Genomic DNA, 24,906 nt, shown 5'->3' on the forward strand with positions numbered 1-24,906 from the left:
GTGATGGTGGTGATAAAGGGGTAGGTGGTGGTTGTGATGATGGTAATGGTGGTGATGATAAAGGGGTAGGTGATGGTTGTAATGGTGATGATGATGGTGGTGATGAAATATAAATGTTGATGGTGGTGATGATGGAAGTGATGATGATAGTGATGGTGATGGTGGTGAGGATGGGGAAGGACAAGGTGGCAGTGGTGGTGATGGTAGTGATGGTAAAGGGGCAGGTGGTGGTTGTGATAGTGGTGATGATGGTGGTGGTGGTGATAAAGGGGTAGGTGGTGGTGGTGATGATGGTGATGGTAGTGATGATAAAGGGGTAGGTGGTGGTTGTAATGGTGATGATGATGGTGGTGATGATGGAAGTGATGATAGTGATGGTGATGGTGGTGAGGATGGGGAAGGAAAAGGTGGCAGTGGTGGTGATGGTAGTGATGGTAAAGGGGCAGGTGGTGGTTGTGATGGTGGTGATGATGGTGGTGGTAATGGTGATGGTAGTGGTGAAGGATAAGTGTTGATGGAGATGGTGGTGGTGATGATGGTAGTGACAAAAGATAAGTGTTGATAGTGGTGATAATGGAGGTGATGATGATGGTGGTGGAGCTGGTGGTGAACTTTATGGTTCAATTTCTCCCAGACCTTGGTCTGTAAACTAGATATCACTAACAGAAGGGCCATCCAGTGCCCAAGCTGAGGAGACTCGTCTGGCCTGGGGGTTCAAGGTTTAGGACAGGACCAGCCAACTCTGCCATGAAATTTTCCCATTTGAAAGATCAGAAAAGAACTGTGCAGCCTTCCACAAAATTGTGCTGAAGATGAAGTTAACCATCCAGGCCATATTTTTGTCAACTCCGGTCTAAGCCTTTGGACCTCCTCAAAAAGCCCTTCTCTCAGGCTATCCCTGGTTCCCTGTGACCCCACATAGCTCCCCATATTCCACATCACCCATAATGAGGTACCTGACCCAAGCCTGCCCTCCAGGGCAGGACCTCAGACTCTGACCCTCACTTTGTCCTCCTTTAAAACGTGTCTATCCCAAGCCCATCCTCCTAGAGCTCAGAGCATGTCTGAGTGACTGCTGAATTGCCTCACCATGTCAAATTGTCATTGATGTCAAAGCCATCCAGTCTAATTGAAAGGAATGGTCCTAGTAGTGGAATTTCACACACAATGACAGGTAGATGGACTGTGTGCTTTCAGAGTTTTCAATGAGGAGGAAAGTTTCTTTTGGGTGCATTAAAATCTCACTTTGTCAGCTTCTTGGAATCTAAATGATAGGTGCAAAAAAGAACATGTCAATGTACTGAAGAAAGGAAGGATCATTCCAAGCACTGGACTGGGTGCCAGAAAGATAACAACAGTGAGCTAAGGCAGACATGGTCCCCACCATCATGGAGATGGCAGTCTAGAGCAGGGATCAGCAAACTACCCCCTGCGGGCCCAATCCAGCCCACTGCCTGGACTTACAAATACAGTTTTATCGGAACACAGCCACATTTATTCGTTTATAGTTTGCCCACAGCTGCTTTCATGCTACAATGGCAAAGTTGAGTGGTGGTGACAAAGATCAAATGACCCATAAGTCTGCAAATATTTGCTCCCTGCCCTTTACAGAAACAGTTTACCCATCCTGGTCTAGAGGGGCAGCATACTTCAGACAAAGAATCCCACAAATGGTGTGGGGGTGCCCTCTGGCTATAGATAGACTGGAGAGGAACTTTTGATGGGAAGGCCCAGTCTGGCCATGGCACCAGAAATGCCCCAGCAGAGCTTGGTCTGTGGACCCGGTATAGGGCCATCCCATGCTCAGGCTGAGAAGGCCGGCGTGACCTCAGGGTTCAGGGTTTAGGGCAGGGCCAACCATGGCTGCCATGAAATTTTCCCATTTGGGAAATTAGGAAAGATCTGTGCAGCATTTGACAAAATTGGATGGGAACGGGGCCAGCTGGGTAATCTCCACTCGGAGCCCCACCCACAGCCAGCTGGCTGTGCCCATGGCTCCCAACAATAACTGGGATCTTGAAGTCCTCCAGCATGGCCACTCATAGGGGGAGACACTTGCCCAGGGTCACACAAGGAGACCAGCACAGAGCCCCAGGGAGAACGCAGCCATAGGAAAACCAGCATTCCTGACTCTCAACACAAATGCGAGCTCTATGTCATAGAGGAAAATGTCGTCAGTCCACCTGCATCCTTCCTGTTGGGATAATTGTGCCTTGAATCAGCCTCTAAAAAGAATGTCTGACCTCAAGGAAAATCTGTGGAGTGAGTCAGGGAAAGTCCATAGAAAGTGGAGGCAATCTTTCAAGGGCTTGCCCACGGGTCTCCAGCAGCAGGAAGAACGCCAGGCCTGCTGTCATTTGCCAACAGCGTTCACTTGGCCCTGGCATGGGGCTGGGTCTCCGAGGAACCACGAGGGGTCGTCACACTGGGAAGAAACAAGGGTGTCTGGAAAAGGCAAGGACAGGGCTCCAAGGATCACCTCCAGCTCCTGAGGATGTCATCCGAGGGAAGGAAGTCCCTGTTTATCAAGGTCAGAGCCTGGAGCCTTTGTTTACAGACGTGACTGAACAATGGGAGCAAGTCCTGAGCTGCCTTCTGAACCCACAAATATGGGTTTTTGGCAAAATACCTGACTCGTACTCCTCAGAACTGTCAAGGTCATCAGAAACCAATGAAAGTCTAAGAAACTATCACAGCCATGAGGTGCTTAAAGAAACATGACAACTCAGTGGAATGTGGTATCCAGCGTGGAATCCTGGAATAGACAAAATATATAAGTTTTAAAAAAAAAAAAAAAGAAAACTAAGGAACTCTGCATAAACTATGCCCTCTGGTAAATAATAATGCATCCATATTGGTCCATTAATTGTAACAAATGCACCACACTCATGTAAGACGTTCATACTCCGGGAAAAAGAGGAGCAGGCATCTGGGAACTCTCTGCCCTAGTTTCTCAATTTTTCTGTAAATCTGGAACTGTTCTAAAAAATAAAGTCTAGGGAAGAAAAATGGAAGGGAAGTAAAACAGAAACTGGATACTTACATGAAATTGTATGCAGAACTCCAATCACACAGATCCAAGCTGATTTCCTCCCTCCATCCTCACTGCCCTGGTGGGTCCTAACACATTTACCCAGAGCCCAGTTGGGAGACCACCATCTTATCCTCACCCTGAGCAATTCACACAGGGCCCCAGACTGTCCCCTTCTCTTTGAGTCTCCACTGTCCTCACAGGTCACCGGTTACAGAACTGAGGCACAGCTTCTTGCCTCTCGTCCAGCTGTTCATCATGCATCCTCCAGCCCCTGGGCCTTAGTACCTCCTCATGAACCCACCTGCCCCCTGCACGCCACAGCCCTGCTCCAAGATGCTTGCCGCTGCCCACCTCTCTCCCACCCTGCCCAACCAAGGGGGCGATCCTCACTCCCTGTCTCCACTTCCTCCCCTTCTAGACTTTTCCCTAGGCTGCATCATCTAACTTCCCACCCTGTCACTGCCCTCACTGAGGGCTCCAATGACTGCACTGCTGCTAAACCCTGGAGACACTTTCCAGACCTTATGGGATGTGGCCATACCCTTCTGGAATCTCCCTCTTCTTTCTTGAGACCCCAGCCTCTTTGAGTTCTCTGGAGGAGTCCAGCCCTTTTTTTCTTTTTTTTAGAGTCAGAGTCTCGCTCGGTCACCCAGGCTGGAGTGCAGTTGCGTGATCTTGGCTCACTGCAGCCTCTGCCTCTGGGGCTCAAATGATCCTCCTTGCTCAGCCTCCCAAGTAGCTGGGACTACAGGCGTGTGCCACCACAGCCAGCTAATTTTTTTTTTTTTTTTTTTTTTTTTGTATTTTTAATGGAGATGGGGTTTCACCATGTTGGCGAGGCTGGTCTCAAACTCCTGACCTCAAGTGATCCACCCACCTTGGACTCCCAAAGTGCTGGGATTACAGGGGTGAGCCACCGCACCCACCCGAGCCCAGCCTTTCTAAGAGTCCTCACCAGATGCCTTCACGTAAAATCCCTTGCTCTATTTGACCTTAAATCATGTGAGGCAGACTCAGTAGCATATGCCTGTAATCCCAGCATTCTGAGAGACCAAGGCAGGAGAATTGCTTGAGCCCAGGAGTTTGAGAACAGCCTGGACAACATAGTGAGACCCCATCTCTACAAAAAAATACAAAAATTAGCCAAGCTTGGTGGTGCACACCTGTAGTCCCACCTACTCCAGAGGCTGAGGCAGAAGGATTGATTGAGCTCAGGAAGGGGAGGTTGTAGTGAGCCAACACTGTACCACTGTACTCCAACCTGGACTACAGAGTAAAACCCTGTCTCAAAAAAATAAAAAGAGGTTGTGCGTGGTGGCTCACACCTGTAATCACAGCACTTTGGGAGGCTGAGGCGGGCAGATCACTTGAGGTCAGGAGTTTGAGACCAGCATGGCCAACATGGTGAAATTCCATCTCTACTAAAAATAGAAAAATTAGCCAGGTGTGGTGGCACGTGCCTGTAATTCCAGCTACTGAGGAGGCTGAGGCAAAATAATCATTTGAACCCAGGAGGTGGAGGTTGCAGTGAGCCAAGATTGTGCCACTGCAGTCCAGCCTGGGCCACAGAGCTAAACTCCATCTCAAAAAAAAAAAAAAAGCAATGTTGCACTTCCTCAGCGTGCTGGCCTCTGAGGCTGCAAACCTAGGTCCTGCGAGCCAAATGGGATCTGTGCCCTCGGTACTCCTAGTGGGAGCCTGGCCCCTCCCAGGCACCAGGGTATATTTTTTAATTGAATAGAATTCTATTTTGGGGACATACTAATCTTCCATGAGAGTATCATTGTATATGCATAAAATACTATTCTACGGGAACTATACTGTTCCTAATATTTTCTGTTTCTATGATTCTTTAAATGGAATGTTTAGCAATTCTAGCCTTCTAAGATCCTCTAATCTGTGGCTCTATTATTAATAATTATTAACTAGCATTTATTGAGCCCTGTTTCGTGTAAGATGCTTTACATATATTATTTTCCAAATCTTATTCCTTGGGACATGAACAGTACATGTTACACAGAAAAATGGTTCTGTGGCCTGAGAAGTATGGAAAATCCTGAGTTACACAAAGTTCACTGGAGTTCTTTTCTGCAGAGCTGTACATTGTAAATCTCCAGGAAGAGAATATTTTATATACCATTTCCTGTACTGGGCCCAGGGGTGTGCTGATAAATGTTTGACAACTGGCTGTCCAGGGGAAAGGGTTCTGATTTGTAGTACTTGCCAATTTCCACAGTGTAAATACTCTCAACATGTCTCATTTCAAGCTATCGATGTGATGTCATCGAAGGCCAAGACAAGATGGCAGAAGATACTCATGAGCGCATCATTATTTAGTATTTCCATCATACAGATACCATAAACACAGATAACCTCAAAATGTCGTCAAAGGTAGCAAAATAATTAGGAAGCGATGAATTCTGGGAATTTGTTGTTTTTCACATGATTTATTTAATTGTAAGTTTACATAATTTAATTTGTAATAATGGCTGTATTTAACAATCAGCTCACAAATATTTCTGAAAATTTAAGCTGGTTCTCAAAAGCCAAGCTGATACAGTCCAGTGCTAGCACACCACTGGCTAGGACCCATCTTTGTGTGGAACAGCAAAAGAGTTCAGTGTTTCCCAGAACTCATCTTCAAAGGTGCTGTTCTACTCCTCAGGGCAAAGCAACATCAGAAGCAATATTATTTCCGTTTTACAAGTGAGGTAACTAAAACTCAGAGAGGTTAAGTGACTTCTACAGGGCAAAAATATCCTTTGCCTTCCAATGGGACCAAGTCTATTTTTCCACTCAAAAAAAAAAAAATGTTTTCTAAGTGCCTACTCTGTTCGGGCACCATTCTAGGCATATTGGGACTCTGCCAGGCAACTCACACCATGAGAACAATTCATTGGTGACTAGTCAGAGGTTCTTTCTGGCTTTTTAAAAATTTTATTTTGGGGGTACATGTCCATGTTTGTTGCATGTATATTACATACTGGTGGGGATTGGGCTTCTAGTGTACCCATTACCCAAATAGTGAGCATTATGGCCGATAGGTTATTTGTCAACCCTCGCCCTTATCCCAACCTCCCCTCTATTGGAATCCCCAGTGTCTATTATTTCAATTTTTATGGTCATATGTACCAATTGTTTAGCTCTTACTTATAAGTGAGAATACGTGGTGTTGGATTTGTTGCTTCTGGGTTAGTTCACTTAGGTTCATTTAGGATTATGGCCTGCAGCTCTATCGATGTTGCTGCAAAGGACATGATTTTATTCTTTTTTATGGCTGCCAGAGGTTCTTGATAAAAACCTCATTGTCACATTTAGAGACCCTGGCCAGCACCACACACACCACATACACACATGCGCACACATGCACATGCACACTTGTGTACACATTCTCATTCACACACTCTCACACGCAGCCGCCGCCACCCATTCCCAGTTCACGTCACCTCTTCTTTTCTAGATCAAGTCAAGTGTGAGTCGCAAGAACGCCAAGTACCTGCTCAAAGGAGAATTTGTGGACAAGGTCTTCCGGGTCGATGCAGAGACAGGAGATGTGTTTGCCATTGAGAGGCTGGACCGGGAGAACATCTCAGAGTACCACCTCACTGCTGTCATTGTGGACAAGGACACTGGCGAAAACCTGGAGACTCCTTCAAGCTTCACCATCAAAGTTCATGACGTGAATGACAACTGGCCTGTGTTCACGCATCGGTTGTTCAATGCGTCCGTGCCTGAGTCATCGGCTGTGGGTACGTTGTATGCCCACTCTGTCCTCCTTCTTCTCCCTCCTCCCTCCCTCATCCCCAACCTGGGGGCACCTCTCACATCAGCCACTTCACTGCCTGGGGTAGGAATCCAGTGAGTTCAGGGCAGTGATTGTAAGGCCTGTGTTGCAACTTTATATGATTTGAAAGAAACTCTAGTTCCTAACGAGCTCTGATCTGGCCACAGGCTGAGCTCTGACCCTAGTCCTAGACCTAGCCCTGATCCTAATCATGGACTGAGCCCTGACTACAGTCATAAACTTGGCCCTGATCCTGATCCTGGACTGAGCCCTGATCCTGATCATGGACTGAACCCTGCACTAGTCATAGCTAGCCACTGATCTCTGATTCATGGGACTGAGCCTGGCCGTAGGTCACTAGACTGAGCCCTGCTTCCTGGTCATGGAGCTGAAGCCCTGCCCTGTCATAGACTGAGCCCTGATTCTGATCATGGACTGAGTCCTGCCCCTAGTCATAGACTGTGCCCTGATTTTGATCATGAACTCACCCCTGGCCATCAGAGGCAAAATGTATCTCACTACTCTTTGGAACAAACTCCACCCACTGCCTCTGACTCTCAGGACTAGCACACAAAGAGTGTAGTCTTTACATGTGAAGACTGTCATGGCCTGCCACCAAGGCAAAAGGATTCATCTCTAGGGGCCATGCAGGAGTGGTGTGGGGAACAGAGCACTAGCCCCAAGGTGTGTCACCAGCCTGGGCTCTGGGCTCACGAGGTTATTACTCTACCTCTTCAGAACCCCCCAGACTCCAGGGGGTGCCAGAAAAGAGCTTCCCTCCTCATCCCCTTAGTCCAGAGTCTCCAGCCAGGGCCCTAGGACTAGACCTTTCAGTTGAGTGTGCGATCCTGGAGTTCAAGGGGATGCGAGAAGTGACACCACCCCTTTGGGGGCACCTTTCCAGGAGAGGGAGAAGCAGCTCATTGCTGTCCTCGGTTTCTCTCCCTGACCCCAACCCTCTACCCCCTCCCTCTTCTTCCCAAGAAGCACACAAGCCACCTGATCTCTTTGACCCCTTCAAGGTTGACCTGGCCGGGCTTCCACTGCCACCAGCACTTTGCCCCCATGCAGGCTCCTCAGAAAATAAAACAGCCTTTTCTTCCCAGGACCTGGGGGAAGTGGGGACAGAGCACAGCCTGAACCCCATCTGCTGTCTTCCAGGAATGGGGTAAGGGGCCTTGCAGTCACAAGTCAGTAACCCCAGGATTCTCTCTCTGCAGGGACCTCGGTCATCTCTGTGACAGCAGTGGATGCAGACGACCCCACTGTGGGAGACCACGCCTCTGTCATGTACCAAATCCTGAAGGGGAAAGAGCATTTTGCCATTGATAATTCTGGTCTGTGTGACTAACACTCCTGGATAGTCACTGACTTGGAGGGACGAGGGGAGGTGGATACTCCAGGTGCATGTGCTAAGGGAAGTCCAGGCTGACAGGTTTCACTGCCACTGAACCACACTGTGCCATGGAAGTAGTCAGTATCATGCGTAAAGACAAGACGGCTGGTCGAGGCAGAAGGAAGCAGGCAGGTGCCCAAGACATGGACTCAAGTCCAGGGAACAAAATCAGGATCTTGTTACCCAAGAAGTGATCAAGGGGCAGCAGAGGATGCTGGCTAGCTGCTCTGGGTGCAGGTTCAGACAGATCTGGATTCCAAAGCCAGCTCTGCTATTCACCCCCTCTAGAGACCTTGGACAAATCAACTAACTTCTGCAAGCCTTAGTTCCCTCATCTAGGAAGTGAAAATGCTTATATTTATATTGTATGGTAGCTGTAAAGTTTGAGTTAGATCATGTATAAAGGCAGCAAGGCCCATAGTAATTGCTCATGTGGTGACTTAACAAAAAATGTAAGGACTGACTCTTGGGAGCAAGACAGAAGTCCAGTGGAACTGTCTTTCAGAGAGATGGCAAATATATAGCACAGATGCCACTACTATGCTACAGTGCAACAAGGCAGACATCACTAATCTATCACAGCACTCTTTCCCTTTGAGCCTAGATATGGCCTCATGGTCTTTGTCAACACAATATTTCAGGTAGCAAGAACCAATACTGAACCCAACTATTGGGTCAGCTTCGGCCTCACAGTATAGGTCATGGAGGTAGTGGGTTATAGACTCACAGTTCTCAGCCCCAGTTGCACAGTGGAATCACCTGGGAAGCTCTTAAGTCAGGTTCTCTCTGGGCAGGCTCCAGGCATCAGTATTTTCTAGAAGCTGGTAACATGGCTCCTGCTGGGACTCTTTTTGCAGGACGTATTATCACAATAACCAAAAGCTTGGACCGAGAGAAGCAGGCCAGGTACGAGATCGTGGTGGAAGCGCGAGATGCCCAGGGCCTCCGGGGGGACTCGGGCACGGCCACCGTGCTGGTCACTCTGCAAGACATCAATGACAACTTCCCCTTCTTCACCCAGAGTGAGCCCCTCCTCTAGGGCCCTGGGAAGGGAGGCTGGGATACCCCAGACTCAGTGACTTGGGGCTCTGGGAGAAGAGTTACGAATCCCTTTACCTCTCCCTCTATCCCAGGGTAGGCCTGATGCCCAAAGGAGTCCTTTGGGTGAAGGGAGGGGCCCTGTTTCCATCCCAGTACCACATTCCCAAGGCCATCCTGCTGCCCCCTGCCACAATCCCCTCATAGGCCAGAGGGAAATCCCACTCCCTGCTGGGTGCCACCACTGTACCATGTCCCACCATGAGACACAAGCAGTTTCACCAAGATCCCATGGGCTTGGGAAAATCAAAGCCCTGAGACTCAGGTCCCAGCTAGAAATTCCCACAAGCCAGTGAACATGGGGACAGCAAAGTTCTATATCCAGAGCCAGGGTTGGGCCCTGACCCCACCTACAGACTGATCCTCCCCACAAAGAATGTCTGATGAGAGCTTTTCCCATACCGTGGGGCAGATGGCTCTCACTTGCAACTCCCAGTGCTGATGCTATCATTCAGTCATTCAGCTGCCCTAGAGACAGGCCAGTTGTCCTGAAGTAGCTTCCTTGTACATGGCATAAGCTCCCTGAAGGCAGGACTTGTCTCTCTTGTCCATTGATAGGTCCCCTAGCAAAGTGCTTGGCATATAATAGGTGCATAATAGCTATTTACTGGATGGAGGGATAGATGGATGGACACACAGATAGGGAAGACCCTCTTTACCTTGAGAATCCCAGGGATATTATTATTTATGATTATTTTATTATGCCCATTTCTTGTCTCAAAATGTGTTAGAATAGCTGAAAGAGACAATTGCCTTGTCTATCTCATTAACCCAAGGCCCTTTGGGGTACTCTGTTTGCATCAGCCAAGTACACATTTGTCGTGCCTGAGGACACCCGTGTGGGCACCTCTGTGGGCTCTCTGTTTGTTGAAGACCCAGATGAGCCCCAGAACCGGATGACCAAGTATAGCATCTTGCGGGGCGACTACCAGGACGCTTTCACCATTGAGACAAACCCCACCCACAACGAGGGCATCATCAAGCCCATGAAGGTTTGTAGGCCAATGGTAACAACGTCAAACATGGGGCTTGGGGCTCTTGGCACCCACAGGTCCTGCCTGGGGGTTGCTCTTGGGCCAGAGACCATCAAAGGACCATCAAAGCTCCCAGCTGGTCATGTGTTCATGGAGACTGTGATCCAGTGTCTTAGGGCAAGTTACTCGGGAAGCAGATCTTAAGGCAAAGATTGGGTATAAATCATTTATCTGGGAGGTGACCCCAGGAAGCCCCAGGAGCAATGACCCTTTTGGGGGGTCAGTGTGGAAAATATCTCAGAGTTGCAGCAGCTGAGGGTGAGGGAGCTGGGGTATTTATACACCCACTTCCTGTAGTGTTGACGGGGCTGCTTCTGGAGGTTTTACCTCTCTGGCACTTTCTGGCCTGCCCTGTGTCCTGGCCAGTAGAAATCCATCAGCATGAAGAAAACAGTGAGTAATTGTGGTGAAATGGATGGCCACTGACAATGGATGCTGCTGACAGTCAGAGAAGCCAGATCAACTGAATCTGGAAGAGGAGGGAGAGGACCTGTGGGGGGCATTAAAAAATGCCTCTGGAATGGCCATGCAGAGGACTACAAGTCCTGGGCCTGAGTCCTTCTCTGACCCAGCCCCATGCTGGGGCCTGGAAACACCAAGGAGAGGCAGACACAGCCTCCAGTGTCAGCAAATCTCTCAGCAAATGGGGAAGACATATGCATGAACAAAAAAAGTATAGCCAGGTGTAAGTGATACACAGCAGCTCTGAATGGGGAGCAATTACCTCTGCTGGGAGGAGTTTCTGAGAGAGCATCTGATTACCTTCTGTTTGGCTTCCTGAGGGATGAGTAGGAGTTTTCTAGGCAGGCAAGGGCAGGAGAAACATCTTGAGCAAAAGTATAAAGAAAAAGCATGTCTGACCGGGCCTGATGGCTCACGCCTGTAATCCCAGCACTTTGGGAGGCCGAGGCAGGTGGATCACCTGAGGTCAGGAGTTTGAGACCAGCCTGGCCAATATGGTGAAACCCTGTCTCTATTTAAAATACCAAAATTAGCTGGGCGTGGTGGCAGGTGCCTGTAATCCCAGCTACTTAGAAGGCTGAGGTAAGAGAATCGCTTGAACCTGGGAGGCGGAAGTTGCAGTGAGCCGAGATCGCGCCATTGCGCTCCGATCTGGGCACCAAGAGTGAGACTCTGTCTCAAAAACAAAGAAAAAGCCTGTCCTTAAGGACCTGTGGGTAGAACCACTAGTGATGTCCTTAAGAGCAGGACCATAGTTGATCCATTGCGTGTCCCAAATGCTGGAGACAGAGCCAGGCAAAGAGCCAGGGTTGTGGGTGTGGCCATGAGGCTGCTGGAATGAAATGGGGAGCAGCTGAAGACAGACATTAGGCCCAGCCGCTGTCTTGATGACCTCAGAAATATCACTTGTCAAGGCCGTGGGCCCCTCATCTATAAAATGGGTGTCATCCTGGTACTACCTTGCACAGTTGCTGTGCAGATCATGTGCCACCCACGTGCTTGGCCCAGAGCAGGCACTCACCATCCTTTTTTCTTATGCAGCCTCTGGATTACGAATACATCCAACAATATAGCTTCATTGTCGAGGCCACAGATCCCACCATCGACCTCCGATACCTGAGCCCTCCCGCCGGAAATAGAGCCCAGGTCATCATAAACATCACAGATGTGGACGAGCCCCCCATCTTCCAGCAGCCTTTCTACCACTTCCAGCTGAAAGAAAACCAGAAGAAGCCTCTGATTGGCACAGTGCTGGCCATGGACCCCGATGCGGCTAGGCATAGCATTGGGTAAGGGCATTGGGTAAGCATTGTTGATGAGGATGATAAGGACAATCCGGCCTGGGTGTTCCTTTGCCTGCTGGTCTGCGGCCAGGACTCAGAGAGGGGAACTGGCTTCTCCTGGCACTTAACGGGGAAAGTGACAGAGGCAAGACAAGAAGCCCAAGCTCTTGCACTTGGCAGACTGGCATGTTGACCTGCCCAGGCTCCCCCACCAAGCATGGTCCTGGGCATCCAGAGCTACTTGTCCTCTGTCCCGCCTTGAAGGCTTGTTCTCTGCACCACAGCTCTCACCAGTCCTATGTGGTAAGATCTGACAGTCAAGAGAGCAACCAATCAGATGACACACCAGAGACATTAAAACTATATTTTTGAATCTATCTCCCCCAAACCACAAAAGTAAGAAGTGTTCATTTCATACGGTGAAACAACACAAAGATCTACCGAGAAAACATTGATAACCCCCCCTCAGATAACTCATGTTCGTGGCCTGACCTGGTCCTATTGCTCCTTTCTTTTCATGACCACACAAATATGTGGATGCATTTGTGGTGGGTTTGTTGTTGTCTGTTTGCTTTTGGTGTTTGGTTGTTTTAAATTTTTTTTGGATCACGTCGTGCTCATTTCATCGATATTTGCTCTTCTATCTTAACTAAATTTCTCTTTTACAATATTTAGAAAAAAATTATATAGTTCCAACAGATACTTTTTAGAGCCATATAATATGCAATAGTAAGTATAAATTCAATTAAATTTAATTTTATTGCAGATGCATAGCGGATTTTGCCAGCACCATTTACTAAATATTATAATAATAAGTCATCATTTTCCCACCTTTGTTATATACTAAGTTCTCTGTATATACCTGAATCTACTTCTAATTCTCTGTCCTATCTATTGTTCTACAGCAAAGCCATTCTATTTTATTCTACTAGCTTATATAAGTCCATTCTCCTATAAAGAAATAGTTAAGACTGAGTAATTTATAAAGAAAAGAGGTTTAATTGGTTCACATTTCCACAGGCTATAAAGGAAGTATAGTGGCTTCTGCTTCTTGGGAGGCCTCAGGAAACTTATAATCCTGGGAAAGTAGGCATGTCTTACATGGCCAGAATGGGAGTAGGAAGGGAGTTGTTACACACTTTTCAACAACCTGATCTCATGATAACTCACTATTATGAGAACAGAACCTAGGGGATGGTGCTAACCCATTCATGAGAACTCTGCCCCATCTATCCACCTCCTACCAGGGCCCACCTCCAACACTGGGAATTACATTTCGACATGAGATTCGGTGGCGGGGACCTAGATCCAAACCATATAGCTTTACACTAGATCTTAGATATACATAAAAGTCGTTCCCTTGTTGCTTTTTTATTTGACATAATTTTTTGTCAACTCTCATTTTTTCTTTTGTGAAATTTAAAATTTTGTATCCAGGTTTTTTTAAAACATTAGAATTCTAGTGTTGTCTATTATAAACATTAGTGTTTATATATTAATTTTGGTATAGCTAATCTTTCAAGGGTATTAAGTCTTCTTATTAAGGACAAAATATGTTCTTACATTTTGGCCTCATCTCCTAAGTTTTAGGACTACCCTTTTCATGACCATTCTATTCTAAATAGCCTGTAATTGTAATTTTTGTTTCTCCTTTGATCTAAGAGTTTATTTAAGAGATTGACTTGATTTCTTTATTTTCATTTATAAGTCATAGGGTATTTTTTTGGTTTTGATTTAGCTTGTTCTGTGATGTGATACAATTGTATTTGTGTCCACTTCTTCCTAGAATATCTAAGTTTTGACTTTATGTATTTTAATTTTTCCACTCAGTTAACAAAGGCTTGCGACTATTTTACCTTCATTATGGCTTGTAACTTTTATCCGAATGTAATTGGCCAATTTGTTCTGCTTAAATATTTTGCCTTTAATTCTGTTTCCTGATGTTACATTTGTTAGTCCCGTTTTCATGTTATTCATATTCGCCTAATGCAATTTTCCAACTTTTACTTTTAACTTTTCCAGGTCATTTGGCATTAAGTTGTCTCTTGAAAACAAGAATGCATTTGGCTTTGCTTTTTAATCTAAACTGAAATGCTTTGTGTTTAACCTATTTACATTTTTCATCATAATTGATATGTTGGACCTTACTGCTTTTATCTTGTTTTACATTTCTCATTTATCAAACTTAATGGCTTTTTTCTTTTCCCCCAGCTTTGCTATACAGTCTATGTTTCTTTATTTTTTTTTTCTCCTAGATACTTGGATGAGGTGCATCCATTTTTATTTCTACCAGTGAGATTTACTTCCATCTACAAAATTTAAAATGTTTCCTTGGACCTATATTTTCTAGTTAAAACTATTATACATATACACACACCCATTGCTTTTCTATGTATGATAAACAAATCAATAGTTTGTTTTAATTCTTCCCATACCAGGTGTTTACCTTATATTGAGATGTTTAGTTAGATACAGTAAGTTTTCAAAAAAAAATTCAGGACATAAATATCTTAGTTCTTTGCCTTTTTTTGGATGGCAGGGACAGGTTCTTCCTCTGTCACCCAGGCTAGAGTGCAGTGGCACAACTATAGCTCACTACAGCCTTGAATATCTAGGCTCAAGCAACCCTCCCACCTTGGCCTCTGAGTATCTGGGACTACAGGCACACACCACCACACCAGGCTAATTTTTTTTGTTGTTTTATTTTTGTTTGTTTTTTTGTGGGGTTTTTTTTGGTGAGACAGGGTCTCACTCTATCACCTGGGCTGGTCTTAAACTCCTGGCCTCAAGCAAACCTCCAGCTTCAGCCCTTCCCAAAGCATTCAAATTATAGGTGTGAGCCACCATGCCCAACCTTGCCTTCTAATAACACCTAGATGTATTCATATAATCCTTAGATTATAAACACTTCCCTTCAAAAATACTGTCAATGTATTCTAGCATTTAATTTTGTGGGGGCATCTGAGGCAAATCTGATTTTTCTTTCTTCAGAAGGAAACTATTTCTTTCTGTCTGGACTCTTTTCAGTTTCTTCACAGAGCCTTGAAATTCATAAGTGTCATCAGGATATGCCTAAATATTGGTTTTTTTTTTTTCAGTGATGCCTGATGTCAATGACACCTTATAATCTGTAGGCTCGAAACTTTCTTCAGATCAGGAAAGTTTTCTTTTCTTTTCTTTTTTTTTTTTTTTTTTTTTTTTTTTTTTTTTTTTTCGTTATTTCTTCTGCTCTGTTTGTTTTGGGATTTTCCTCATTGGTAGCAACTATTATTCCTATATACACGAAACATATATAGTTATCTTTCAATAGATTTTTCCTGATTTCTGAAAGAAATTTTTAAATTTTTTTATTTCACAAAGTTAATTTCTTTGTAATTACTTCATATTTCTTCCAGCTCTTTTTGTATTCCTGCCTGGCTCTTGCCCAATTACCTTTTCATTAATCACTAAAACAAGTCCCAGCTATGGTGTGGTGTCACCTGTTCAGCTCTGAAAGTGCATCTGATGGTCTCAGGTACCACCTTCAGTCCAGTGATGGCAATGTAACTAAGATCAAAGATATTATCTTGTTCTCCTGAATCCCTCTGTGTAGGTCCACTTTTGTCTGAGTGGCAGAGTGCAACGAGCAGTGAGAGAGGGGCAGGGAGTGGGATGCAGGGGACAGATGCAGAAGAGCCTTGTCCATCATGCTGAGGAGTGTAGACTCAGCAAAGAACACTGGAAAGCCATGAAACTCTCTCCCCTGGGCAGATACTCCATCCGCAGGACCAGTGACAAGGGCCAGTTCTTCCGAGTCACAAAAAAGGGGGACATTTACAATGAGAAAGAACTGGACAGAGAAGTCTACCCCTGGTATAACCTGACTGTGGAGGCCAAAGAACTGGATTCCACTGGTGAGTGGCCGCATCTGCCAGGGCACCTGGGTTCTTTTCCTTTTCCTTCATTCTTCCAACTGGCATAATCAATCATTTGGGGTCTCCAGGGGTATTAGAAGTGCCTGCTGAAGCAGCCGCTGGTTGGGATGCTATAGAGCTTCCATGCCTAAGTGTGGTCCTTGAACCAGCAGTATCAACATCCCCTGAGATCTTGTTGGAAGTGCATCTCAAGCCTCACCCCCCAAACTGAATCAGAATCTCATGCATGTCACAGTTTGAAAAGTACTGTCATGAAACAGGCTGCGCAGATGTCTCTGTGACGAGGATCACCCAAGGCACCTATTCAGCATAAAGCTCTACTCCATCCTGCAGGTTCTGGTCCAGTGAGCCAGAGATGTGCATTTAACAAGGGTCCCATGATTCTTAGTATCATGGCTGTTTGGGAAATGTTCCTTCAGAGGGTGTTTGTGCACCAGTTAATAGGTAGAATTCAAAATGTGAAGCAGCTTCCAACTTTGAGATTGTGAGGCTCTCCAGAAATTGTGTAATTTTTGCCAGAGGGAGGGGCAAGAGTTGGAGTTTTGCATCCTTTATCTATATGAGAAAATCACAATCACCCTCCAGGAGAATTCTTAATACTCCACTTTACCCAGGAGCCCACTAGGCCAAGGATCCCTAGAGCCTGCCAGGCCCACCCAGACTCACTTCTGCCAACACAGCTGCTGCCCCAAACTGTAATGGACTCCTGCATGTTTGGCCAGATCAGTCCTTGCTTCTTTCTCCTCCACATAATCCCATTAGTAGAATCTTTAACTTCAATAGTTTAAAATGTGGAAAATACAGAAAAAGAGAAGAAAATACTCCTCCCACCAATGCCACCATGCAGAGACAGTTACTGTTAGTACATTCTTGTATTTTTATGTTTTTTCTATACATATTTTTATACTTATGTGAGATTGTAATGTTTGTGTAATATAATATATTCCGCATTTTTACTTAACCTTATTCCAGAACCACTTTCTCATGGTGGTAATTTTTTTTTTTTAAGGGAGAGACAGGGTCTCACTCTGTTGCCCAGGATGAAGTGCAGTGGCACGATCACAGCTCGCTGTAGTCTCTAATTCCTGAGTTCAAATGATCCTTCCCACTCAGCCTCCTGAGTAGCTGGGACTACAGGCGTGCACCACCTTACCCAGGAAATGTCTTAGTTTTTTGTAGAGATGGGGTCTCACTATGTTTCCCAGGCTTGTCTCCAACTCTGGGCCTCAAGTAATCCTCCCTTCTGGGCCTCTCAAAGTGTGAAATTACAGGGATGAGCCATAGCACCTGGCCTTAAATTTTTTTAAATTATATTTTTAAGATGTAATTTACATAGTCATTGTCAGTGGCCATACATTTCATTCTTTTCCAGTGGCCTAATTTACTGACCAATCTCACTTAGGTTGTTTACCTTTTCAATTCTTTTATGATTAATTTATTATGTTTTAGGTATTTAATCAAATAATTAAATTTTTAATTTTAGAAATTCAATTACAATATTTTAATGCACTTAGGTGGTTTACCTTTTTGATTCTCATAATCAAAGTAATACCTCAGTAAACCTTATGGATGAAGATTTAACACCTCCCCCCACCAAACTCCTTTCATCCAGAACACCATCCCAGGCCTCTGTTCCACAGCTTGCTCCTGCAAAAAGTGGCCTCCATAGGGCGGCCCCCCTTCCACACATCTTCCACCCCCAGGGCCAGCATCAGCTGAGCCCATAATGGTGACAGTCTTCTCCCCTGCAGGAACCCCCACAGGAAAAGAATCCATTGTGCAAGTCCACATTGAAGTTTTGGATGAGAATGACAATGCCCCGGAGTTTGCCCAGCCCTACCAGCCCAAAGTGTGTGAAAATGCTGCCCATGGCCAGGTGAGTCTGGTTCAGGTGGGAGGGGAAGGCAGCACCACCCTGGGGCAGGCTGAGGGGCAGAACTGCTCAACAGAGTCAGCAAGAGTTCCCCTGTACAATAGCCTTGAGGAAAATAACATTATGCCCATTTTACAGATGGAGAAACTGAGGCTCAGAGAGAATGTATGGGGAGTAGATTGGCAGGGCAGGGGAGTAGAAAGAGTGGCTTTATGAAGAACTAAATAGGTGAGTGTTGCAGGTGGGAAACAGCCATGGTCAGGTCTAAACCCAAAGGCTCCGTCACTAAACCTCAGACCACCCCACCACCATCACTGACTATCTCCTGTCTTTCACACTCCAGCTGGTCCTGCAGATCTCCGCAATAGACAAGGACATAACACCACGAAATGTAAAGTTCAAATTCACCCTGAATACTGAGAACAACTTTACCCTCACGGATAATCACGGTAGGCATCAAAGTAATCAGTTCAGACAGGCCTGATGGCCCACGCCTGTAGTCCCAGCTACTCAGGAGGCTGAGGCAGGAAGACTGCTTGAGCTCAGGAGTTTGAGGCTGCAGTGAGCTATGATCATATCACTGCACTCCAGCCTGGGCAATGGAGCGAGACCCTGTCTCCAAAGAAAGAACAAATGCAGTCAGTTGGCACTAACAGGGTCGGGGTGAGGTTGAGTCTTGAGGCACCAAGGTCAAAGACCAGGCCAGCAAATTGAGGGCAGGCTCCCACTGGGATTTTCAAATCATTAGATATTTTGTACAATTCCTGCCACATACATTGTACAATTGGTCTGTGCAATGATCAGAGACACTCCATCCAAACTCCCAAGTCCACATCGCCTGCAAGGAGCCAGCAAGGAGTGCAGAACAGATGTGGGGATGCAGGCCGTCAGCTCCACTGAAGAACTAGCCAAGGAGTCCCCTCCCACACTGGAGGCTCTCTGCATCAGCAAAATTACAAATTAAACGTGGAACTTTGAGGTCACTCCCAAAGAGTAAAAACTGGAAATAGGAAGTCCTAAATCCCAAGGATACAGTGAGCTTCGTTTTAATTCAGCTACAATGACTACTCACGATTAGCAGGGTGGCCGTGTGATGTCATTAGCAGCCAATCGGAGCTTCTGAGGAGTAGGTGCCAACTTGAGTGATGATGCCGAGTTGACTTCATTCCAGCCACAAGTAGGCAAGCTTCCACGGCCTCTGAAATTTCCTCAGAAAAATAGAGAAAATTCCCCTTGAGTTTAAACAGAGTGATCCTTCACCCAGCAAGGGATGGAATTCCTGACTGTCCCTAATGGGCAAAACTATGGTGGATGAGGATGGCTGTATTGCAGCAGCCCATTGCTACCTTTGAGGAAGATTGGGGAGTGGGATCCCTGAGAGTTGGAGGCAGACTTGAGGGATCAGCCACAGACCAGTCCTTAAGGAGACTCCTGTGGGATGGAGAAGGTGCCCCTGATGTGTTGACAAGTCAATGACAGACCATTCAACACCCAGTTGTCATTAGAAGTAAATAATGTGGCAAAAATGTCACCCCCTCCCCAATGTCCACCTCAGTCCCATCTCAGAGTGGGGATCTGCAATACAGTAGAAAGATTCAGTGCCACCCCAAAGACACCCATATACAATAGGAGGCAAGCCTGCTGGTGTCAAATTCACTTATATCATGAACAACCTGCATGTCAAAATCTCTAGTTTTCCCATAAGCATCAATGACATATAGTTTATTTGAAATATAATAGACTTAATGCTGAAATGTAATTATGAATAATGAAATATAGTTGGCTTTCATTCAAAATCTAAAAGATGGATTCCTGGGCTTTTCAATCCAGTGTGTGGAGCCTGTGTAGCTACGTAAACCCTGGAGCAGACAGTCCCTGGATCCTTCTCTGATCATTGACATTACAACCTCCTGAGACCCTGCAAAAGGCAGATCATCCGGCCTCTGCCCAGAACCACTGAATAAGAAGTGTGTGTGATCATAGGGTCTGAAAATCAGCGTGTTTTAAAAGCTCCCTGGGGGATTCTTGGGTACAGGAAATCACTGATTGGATCTGGGAAGATGGGCAGGGCCAATATTTGGAAAAAGCATTTCCCAGCTCCAAACTGCCTAGGAAACCCGCAATTCTATATGTAATCATTTACTCTGTGCCCCAAGGGACATGGCCATTGTTTTTACTGTTTTCAACAATGTAACAATGGATTTTCAGAGATAGCAGAAGCTGCCTTAGAAGTTAACCTAATGCTAAAGGACTTTTAAAACTTTCTTTTCCCCATTGCTTGTCAAAGCTTGAAACAGTGCATTAATTAATAGAGCTGAAAGAGAAAACCTCCTGATACCGGAGTGGGGTTAGAGAAGAGGAAGGGGACAGGCATCAGTTGCTCACAAATACAGAAAGCAAAGGATTTTACCTTCTTTTACCAAGGCATTCTTGGAGATTGGGTCAAAGCAGCTGCCCCAAAATATCCCCTCTATGGAGGAACAGGCCTGCACTCAGATGGCTGAAACAAGAGGTGCTGGGTGCAAAGGGCAGAAAAGCAGCCCAGGCAGCACGCAGGCTGGTGCAGTCAGGGAAGGCTTCCTGGAGGAGCCAGGTTTCCCCATCTGTGCAGATGGCAAAGCCTGACTCCGAGGCCTTGGTGTTTCCAGATAACACGGCCAACATCACAGTCAAGTACGGGCAGTTTGACCGGGAGCATACCAAGGTCCACTTCCTACCCGTGGTCATCTCAGACAATGGCATGCCAAGCCGCACGGGCACCAGCACACTGACCGTGGCCGTGTGCAAGTGCAACGAGCAGGGCGAGTTCACCTTCTGCGAGGATATGGCCGCCCAGGTGGGCGTGAGCATCCAGGCAGTGGTAGCCATCTTACTCTGCATCCTCACCATCACAGGTCAGTGCTGGGCAGGGTGGGAAGGAGACACGGTGGGTGGAAGGGGATGGAAGGTGTTATGGGGAGGGGAAGCTTCACAGGAGAAGTAGAGGCCAGGGTTTCAGGCCCAACCCTGCCTCCAATCTGCGATGCAGCCCTCGACCAGTTCATGTGCAGGATATAGGATGTGAGCTCCATCCACCTGGGTGCTCACGGTGGGGGATGAGCCGGGGAGGAGGAGGGGCCAGGCTCAGGACTCCTCCCCACTCATCAGGCCGGTATCACTTTAAAATAACTTATACATAACAGTCACTCCTTCCACTTAGATGTTTTCAGCATTTACTGTGTGCCAGGCATTGTTCTGGGCATGTATTTACATAAAACCTATTTTGAAAAGGAAAAGGATCCAGTTCTAAAATGGAAAGTTTAAAAACTTCTAATTTAGATTGTCTCCACGTGCTTTCTTTCTTTTTATAGAATTCCTCCGGCCTTGATACTTGATATTTTTTTCTTGTTTGGGCCTTGGAAATTTTAGGAGCATTGTAGACCTTAGTTTGGATTCCCCAGGGAGCAACCCTGGGATGAGGATTGGGGTGAAAGTGGTTTATCTGGGAGGTGGTTTATTTCCCTGGATACCTCCTAAAGCAGAGGGGGAGTGAAGCTGGGAAGGGAGGCGGCCAGCGAAGGTGGAATGTTCCCATGATGAGGAACTGGAGCCTCCTCCCACAAGGATGCCGGGAGGCAGCGTGGGGCCACCCCCCAGCATCTTCCCACGGCGGGAGAGGAGTGATGTACTGTATCCTGCATTTCACTCGTCCTGAGATGCGGCAGGGGCTGATCCTCCAGAGGAAGCCCTCAGGTGATTGGAGATCGCCCTGGAACTCAAGGCAAGGCCTGGATACAGCCACAGGGCACCTGCAATATGGACTCCAGGCCACTCCTGCCTGTAGCTCCCCTGAGAGCGCCCTCGATATGCCCCCCTTCTGGGGCTTCTCCAGCAGAGATTTCTCCTTTATTAATAATTAATGATGATGATGGCATCCCCACCACAAATAGAATTGTATTTAACCTTACAACCATCTTCCCAAATATAAACAGAGCAGGGAAGTCATCATTTCCATTTTACAGACAGGGAAACTGAGGCTGTGGGGCAGGGCTGCCTCCCAGGGCATCCCAGCTTTACTTATGTATGTAGTAGTTTGTTCAGTAACTCAAAGCTAGAAGGCCTGAGCCTAATTTTAGAAACTCTCTGCACTTTACGGTCCACCCCTCCTCAGGGATCCAAGACTCTCACATAGCCACACCCCTCAGAGATTCCCACAGGCTGGACATCCGCACCTGCCCATGGGTGTGGGGAAAGGCGAGGGATGGGCAATGTTCCGGAGGTAGGATGCGCCGACGGTCTTATCTCTGTAGGCACTGCGTGTGGGGTGAGGGATGAGGGGATGGGTATGTGGGGGAACGGTGGGGATGGGGTTTGCAGGGAAGTGGGGGGCCATAAGGGGACTGGGAAGCGGGGGGCGCGAGGAGTTGCAGGGGGCGGGGTGAGGATGCGATGGTTGGGGGCCGCGGGATGGCATGGGGGGGCTGTGCCGGGATGGGGCCATGAGGGGCAGCGGGGGACTGGGGCACGATGGCGGCGGGGGATCGGGGCATGGGGACCGCCCGCCCCCAGCGCATTCCTGAGCTCTGCGCTCGGCTCCCCTGGCCGCAGTTGATCACCCTGCTCCATCTTCCTGCGGCGCGGCTCCGGAAGCAGGCCCGCGCGCACGGCAAGAGCGTGCCGGAGATCCACGAGCAGCTGGTCACCTACGACGAGGAGGGCGGCGGCGAGATGGACACCACCAGCTACGACGTGTCAGTGCTCAACTCGGTGCGCCGCGGTGGGGCCAAGCCCCCGCGGCCGGCCCTGGACGCCCGGCCGTCCCTCTACGCGCAGGTGCAGAAGCCGCCGCGGCACGCGCCCGGGGCACACGGGGGGCCCGGGGAGATGGCAGCCATGATCGAGGTGAAGAAGGACGAGGCGGACCACGACGGCGATGGCCCCCCCTACGACACGCTGCACATCTACGGCTACGAGGGCTCGGAGTCCATAGCCGAGTCCCTCAGCTCCCTGGGCACCGACTCGTCCGACTCTGACGTAGATTACGACTTCCTTAACGACTGGGGACCCAGGTTTAAGATGCTGGCTGAGCTGTACGGCTCGGACCCCCGGGAGGAGCTGCTGTATTAGGTGGCCGAGGCCACTCTGGGCCTGGGGGCCCAGGCCAGTCAGACTGCTAGGCACCACAGCCTCCAAAAATGGCACTGACTCCCCAGCCCAGCACCCCTTCCTCGTGGGTCCCAGAGACCTCATCAGCCTTGGGATAGCAAACTCCAGGTTCCTGAAATATCCGGGAACATATGTCAGTGATGACTACTCTCAAATGCTGGCAAATCCAGGCTGGTGTTCTGTCTGGGCTCAGACATCCACATAACCCTGTCACCCACAGACCGCCCTCTAACTCAAAGACTTCCTCTGGCTCCCTAAGGCTGCAAAGCAAAACAGCCTGTGTTCAACTGCTGGAGGGTCTTTTTCTAGGGTCCCTGAATGCCGTGGTGAGGCTGGTGAGGTCCTGGTCCCTATCTGCCTGGAGGCAAAGGCCTAGACGGCTTGACTTGTGAGGCAGGATTCTCTGCAGCCCATTCCCAAGGGAGACTGACCGTCCATCATGCCCTCTCTCAGGAGCCCTGGCCCTGCTCCAACTCCTTCATACTCCACTCCAAGTGCCCCACCACTCCCCAGCCCCTCTCCAGGCCTGCCAAGAGGGAGGAAGGGGCCCCATGGCAGCTCCTGACCTTGGGTCCTGAAGTGACCTCACTGGCCTGCCATGCCAGTAACTGTGCTTTACTGAGCACTGAACCACATTCAGGGAAATGGCTTGTTGAACTTCGAAGCAACTGTGAATTCATCCTGGAGGGGCGGTGGAGATCAAGAGTGACAGATCACAGGGTGAGGACCACCTCCACACCCATCCCCTCTGGAGAAGGCCTGGAAGAGCTGAGACCTTGCTTTGAGACTCCTCAGCACCCCTCCAGTTTTGCCTGAGAAGGGGCAGATATTCCCGGAGGAGAACACCTCTCCCCCTGTCTGCCTCACCTGGTCGCCAATCCATGCTCTCTTTCTTTTCTCTGTATACTCTTTATCCCTTGGTTTAGAGGAACCCAAGATGTGGCCTTTAGCAAGACTGGCCAATGTCCAAACCCACTCATGACTGCATGACAGAGCCCAGCCATGTGCCTTTAGACCTCGCTGTTGTCACATCTCAGGGAATCGAACCTCAGGCACACCTTGCAGAAGGCAAGGCCCTGCCCTGCCCAACCTCTGTGATCAACTGTGCATCTTCTACTGGAACGTTTCACTGCAAACACACGTTGGAGAAGTGGCATCAGTCAACAGAGAGGAGCAGTGAAGGAGACATCCAGCTCACCCTTCATCATGGACCGAGGTTCCCTCTCTGGGCAAAGTCCCTCAGACTGCAAGGGATTGTAGATAACACTGACTTTTTTGTTTTAACCAATAACTAGTTTCTTATAATGATTTTTTTACTAATGATACTTACAAGTTTCTAGCTCTCACAGACATATAGAATAAGGGTTTTTGCATAATAAGCAGGTTGCTATTTAGGTTAACAATATTACTTCAGGTTTTTTAGTTGGAAAAACAATTCCTGTAACCTTCTATTTTCTATAATTGTAGTAATTGCTCTACAGATTATGACTGTATATTGGCCACACTGGTGCATGACAAGTACTGTATTTTTTTATACCTAAATAAAGAAAAATCTTCAGCCTGGGCAACATAGGGAGACCCTATTTCTACCAAAAAAAAAATTAATTAGCCAGGCATGGTGGCATGCATCTGTGGTCCCAGCTACTTGGGAGGCTGAGATAGGAGGATCACTTCAGCCTGGGAGGTCAAGGCTTCAGTGAGGTCTGAACACACTACTACACTCCAGCGCTGGTGACAGAGTGAGATCCTGTCTCAAAAAAAGGGAAAGAAAACCTTTGAGATTCTTCCATTTCTAGAGCTGATAGAGCACTTGTGAAACACACACACATGCACAAACATATAAACATGCATACAAGCATGCACATGCACACACAAATATACAT

The 24,906-nt window shown here is 47.5% G+C and overlaps 1 protein-coding gene and 1 pseudogene across 2 annotated transcripts in view; both read left to right on the top strand.

Annotated features, from left to right (window-relative positions):
* The window catches only part of CDH5 (cadherin 5), a 38,161-nt gene extending 13,570 nt beyond the window's left edge, over positions 1–24,591 (top strand). Inside the window, exons 3-12 of the mRNA XM_017860259.1 lie at positions 6,495–6,783; positions 8,039–8,155; positions 9,072–9,236; positions 10,117–10,304; positions 11,850–12,097; positions 15,842–15,984; positions 17,757–17,881; positions 18,222–18,327; positions 20,527–20,772; positions 22,467–24,591. Of these exons, the coding sequence (XP_017715748.1) occupies positions 6,495–6,783; positions 8,039–8,155; positions 9,072–9,236; positions 10,117–10,304; positions 11,850–12,097; positions 15,842–15,984; positions 17,757–17,881; positions 18,222–18,327; positions 20,527–20,772; positions 22,467–22,984 (2,145 nt within the window). The 3' untranslated portion in view covers positions 22,985–24,591. The remainder of the gene's footprint in view (positions 1–6,494; positions 6,784–8,038; positions 8,156–9,071; positions 9,237–10,116; positions 10,305–11,849; positions 12,098–15,841; positions 15,985–17,756; positions 17,882–18,221; positions 18,328–20,526; positions 20,773–22,466) is intronic.
* LOC108520756 (uncharacterized) lies at positions 23,142–24,591 on the top strand (annotated as a pseudogene). The gene has a single exon (XR_001882996.1). The product of XR_001882996.1 is annotated as an uncharacterized LOC108520756 (transcript).
* Positions 24,592–24,906: the final 315 nt, after the last annotated feature.

The sequence above is a fragment of the Rhinopithecus bieti genome, unplaced genomic scaffold (genome assembly GCF_001698545.2).
Source record: "Rhinopithecus bieti isolate Rb0 unplaced genomic scaffold, ASM169854v2 scaffold_53422, whole genome shotgun sequence".
Taxonomy (NCBI): Eukaryota; Metazoa; Chordata; class Mammalia; order Primates; family Cercopithecidae; genus Rhinopithecus; species Rhinopithecus bieti.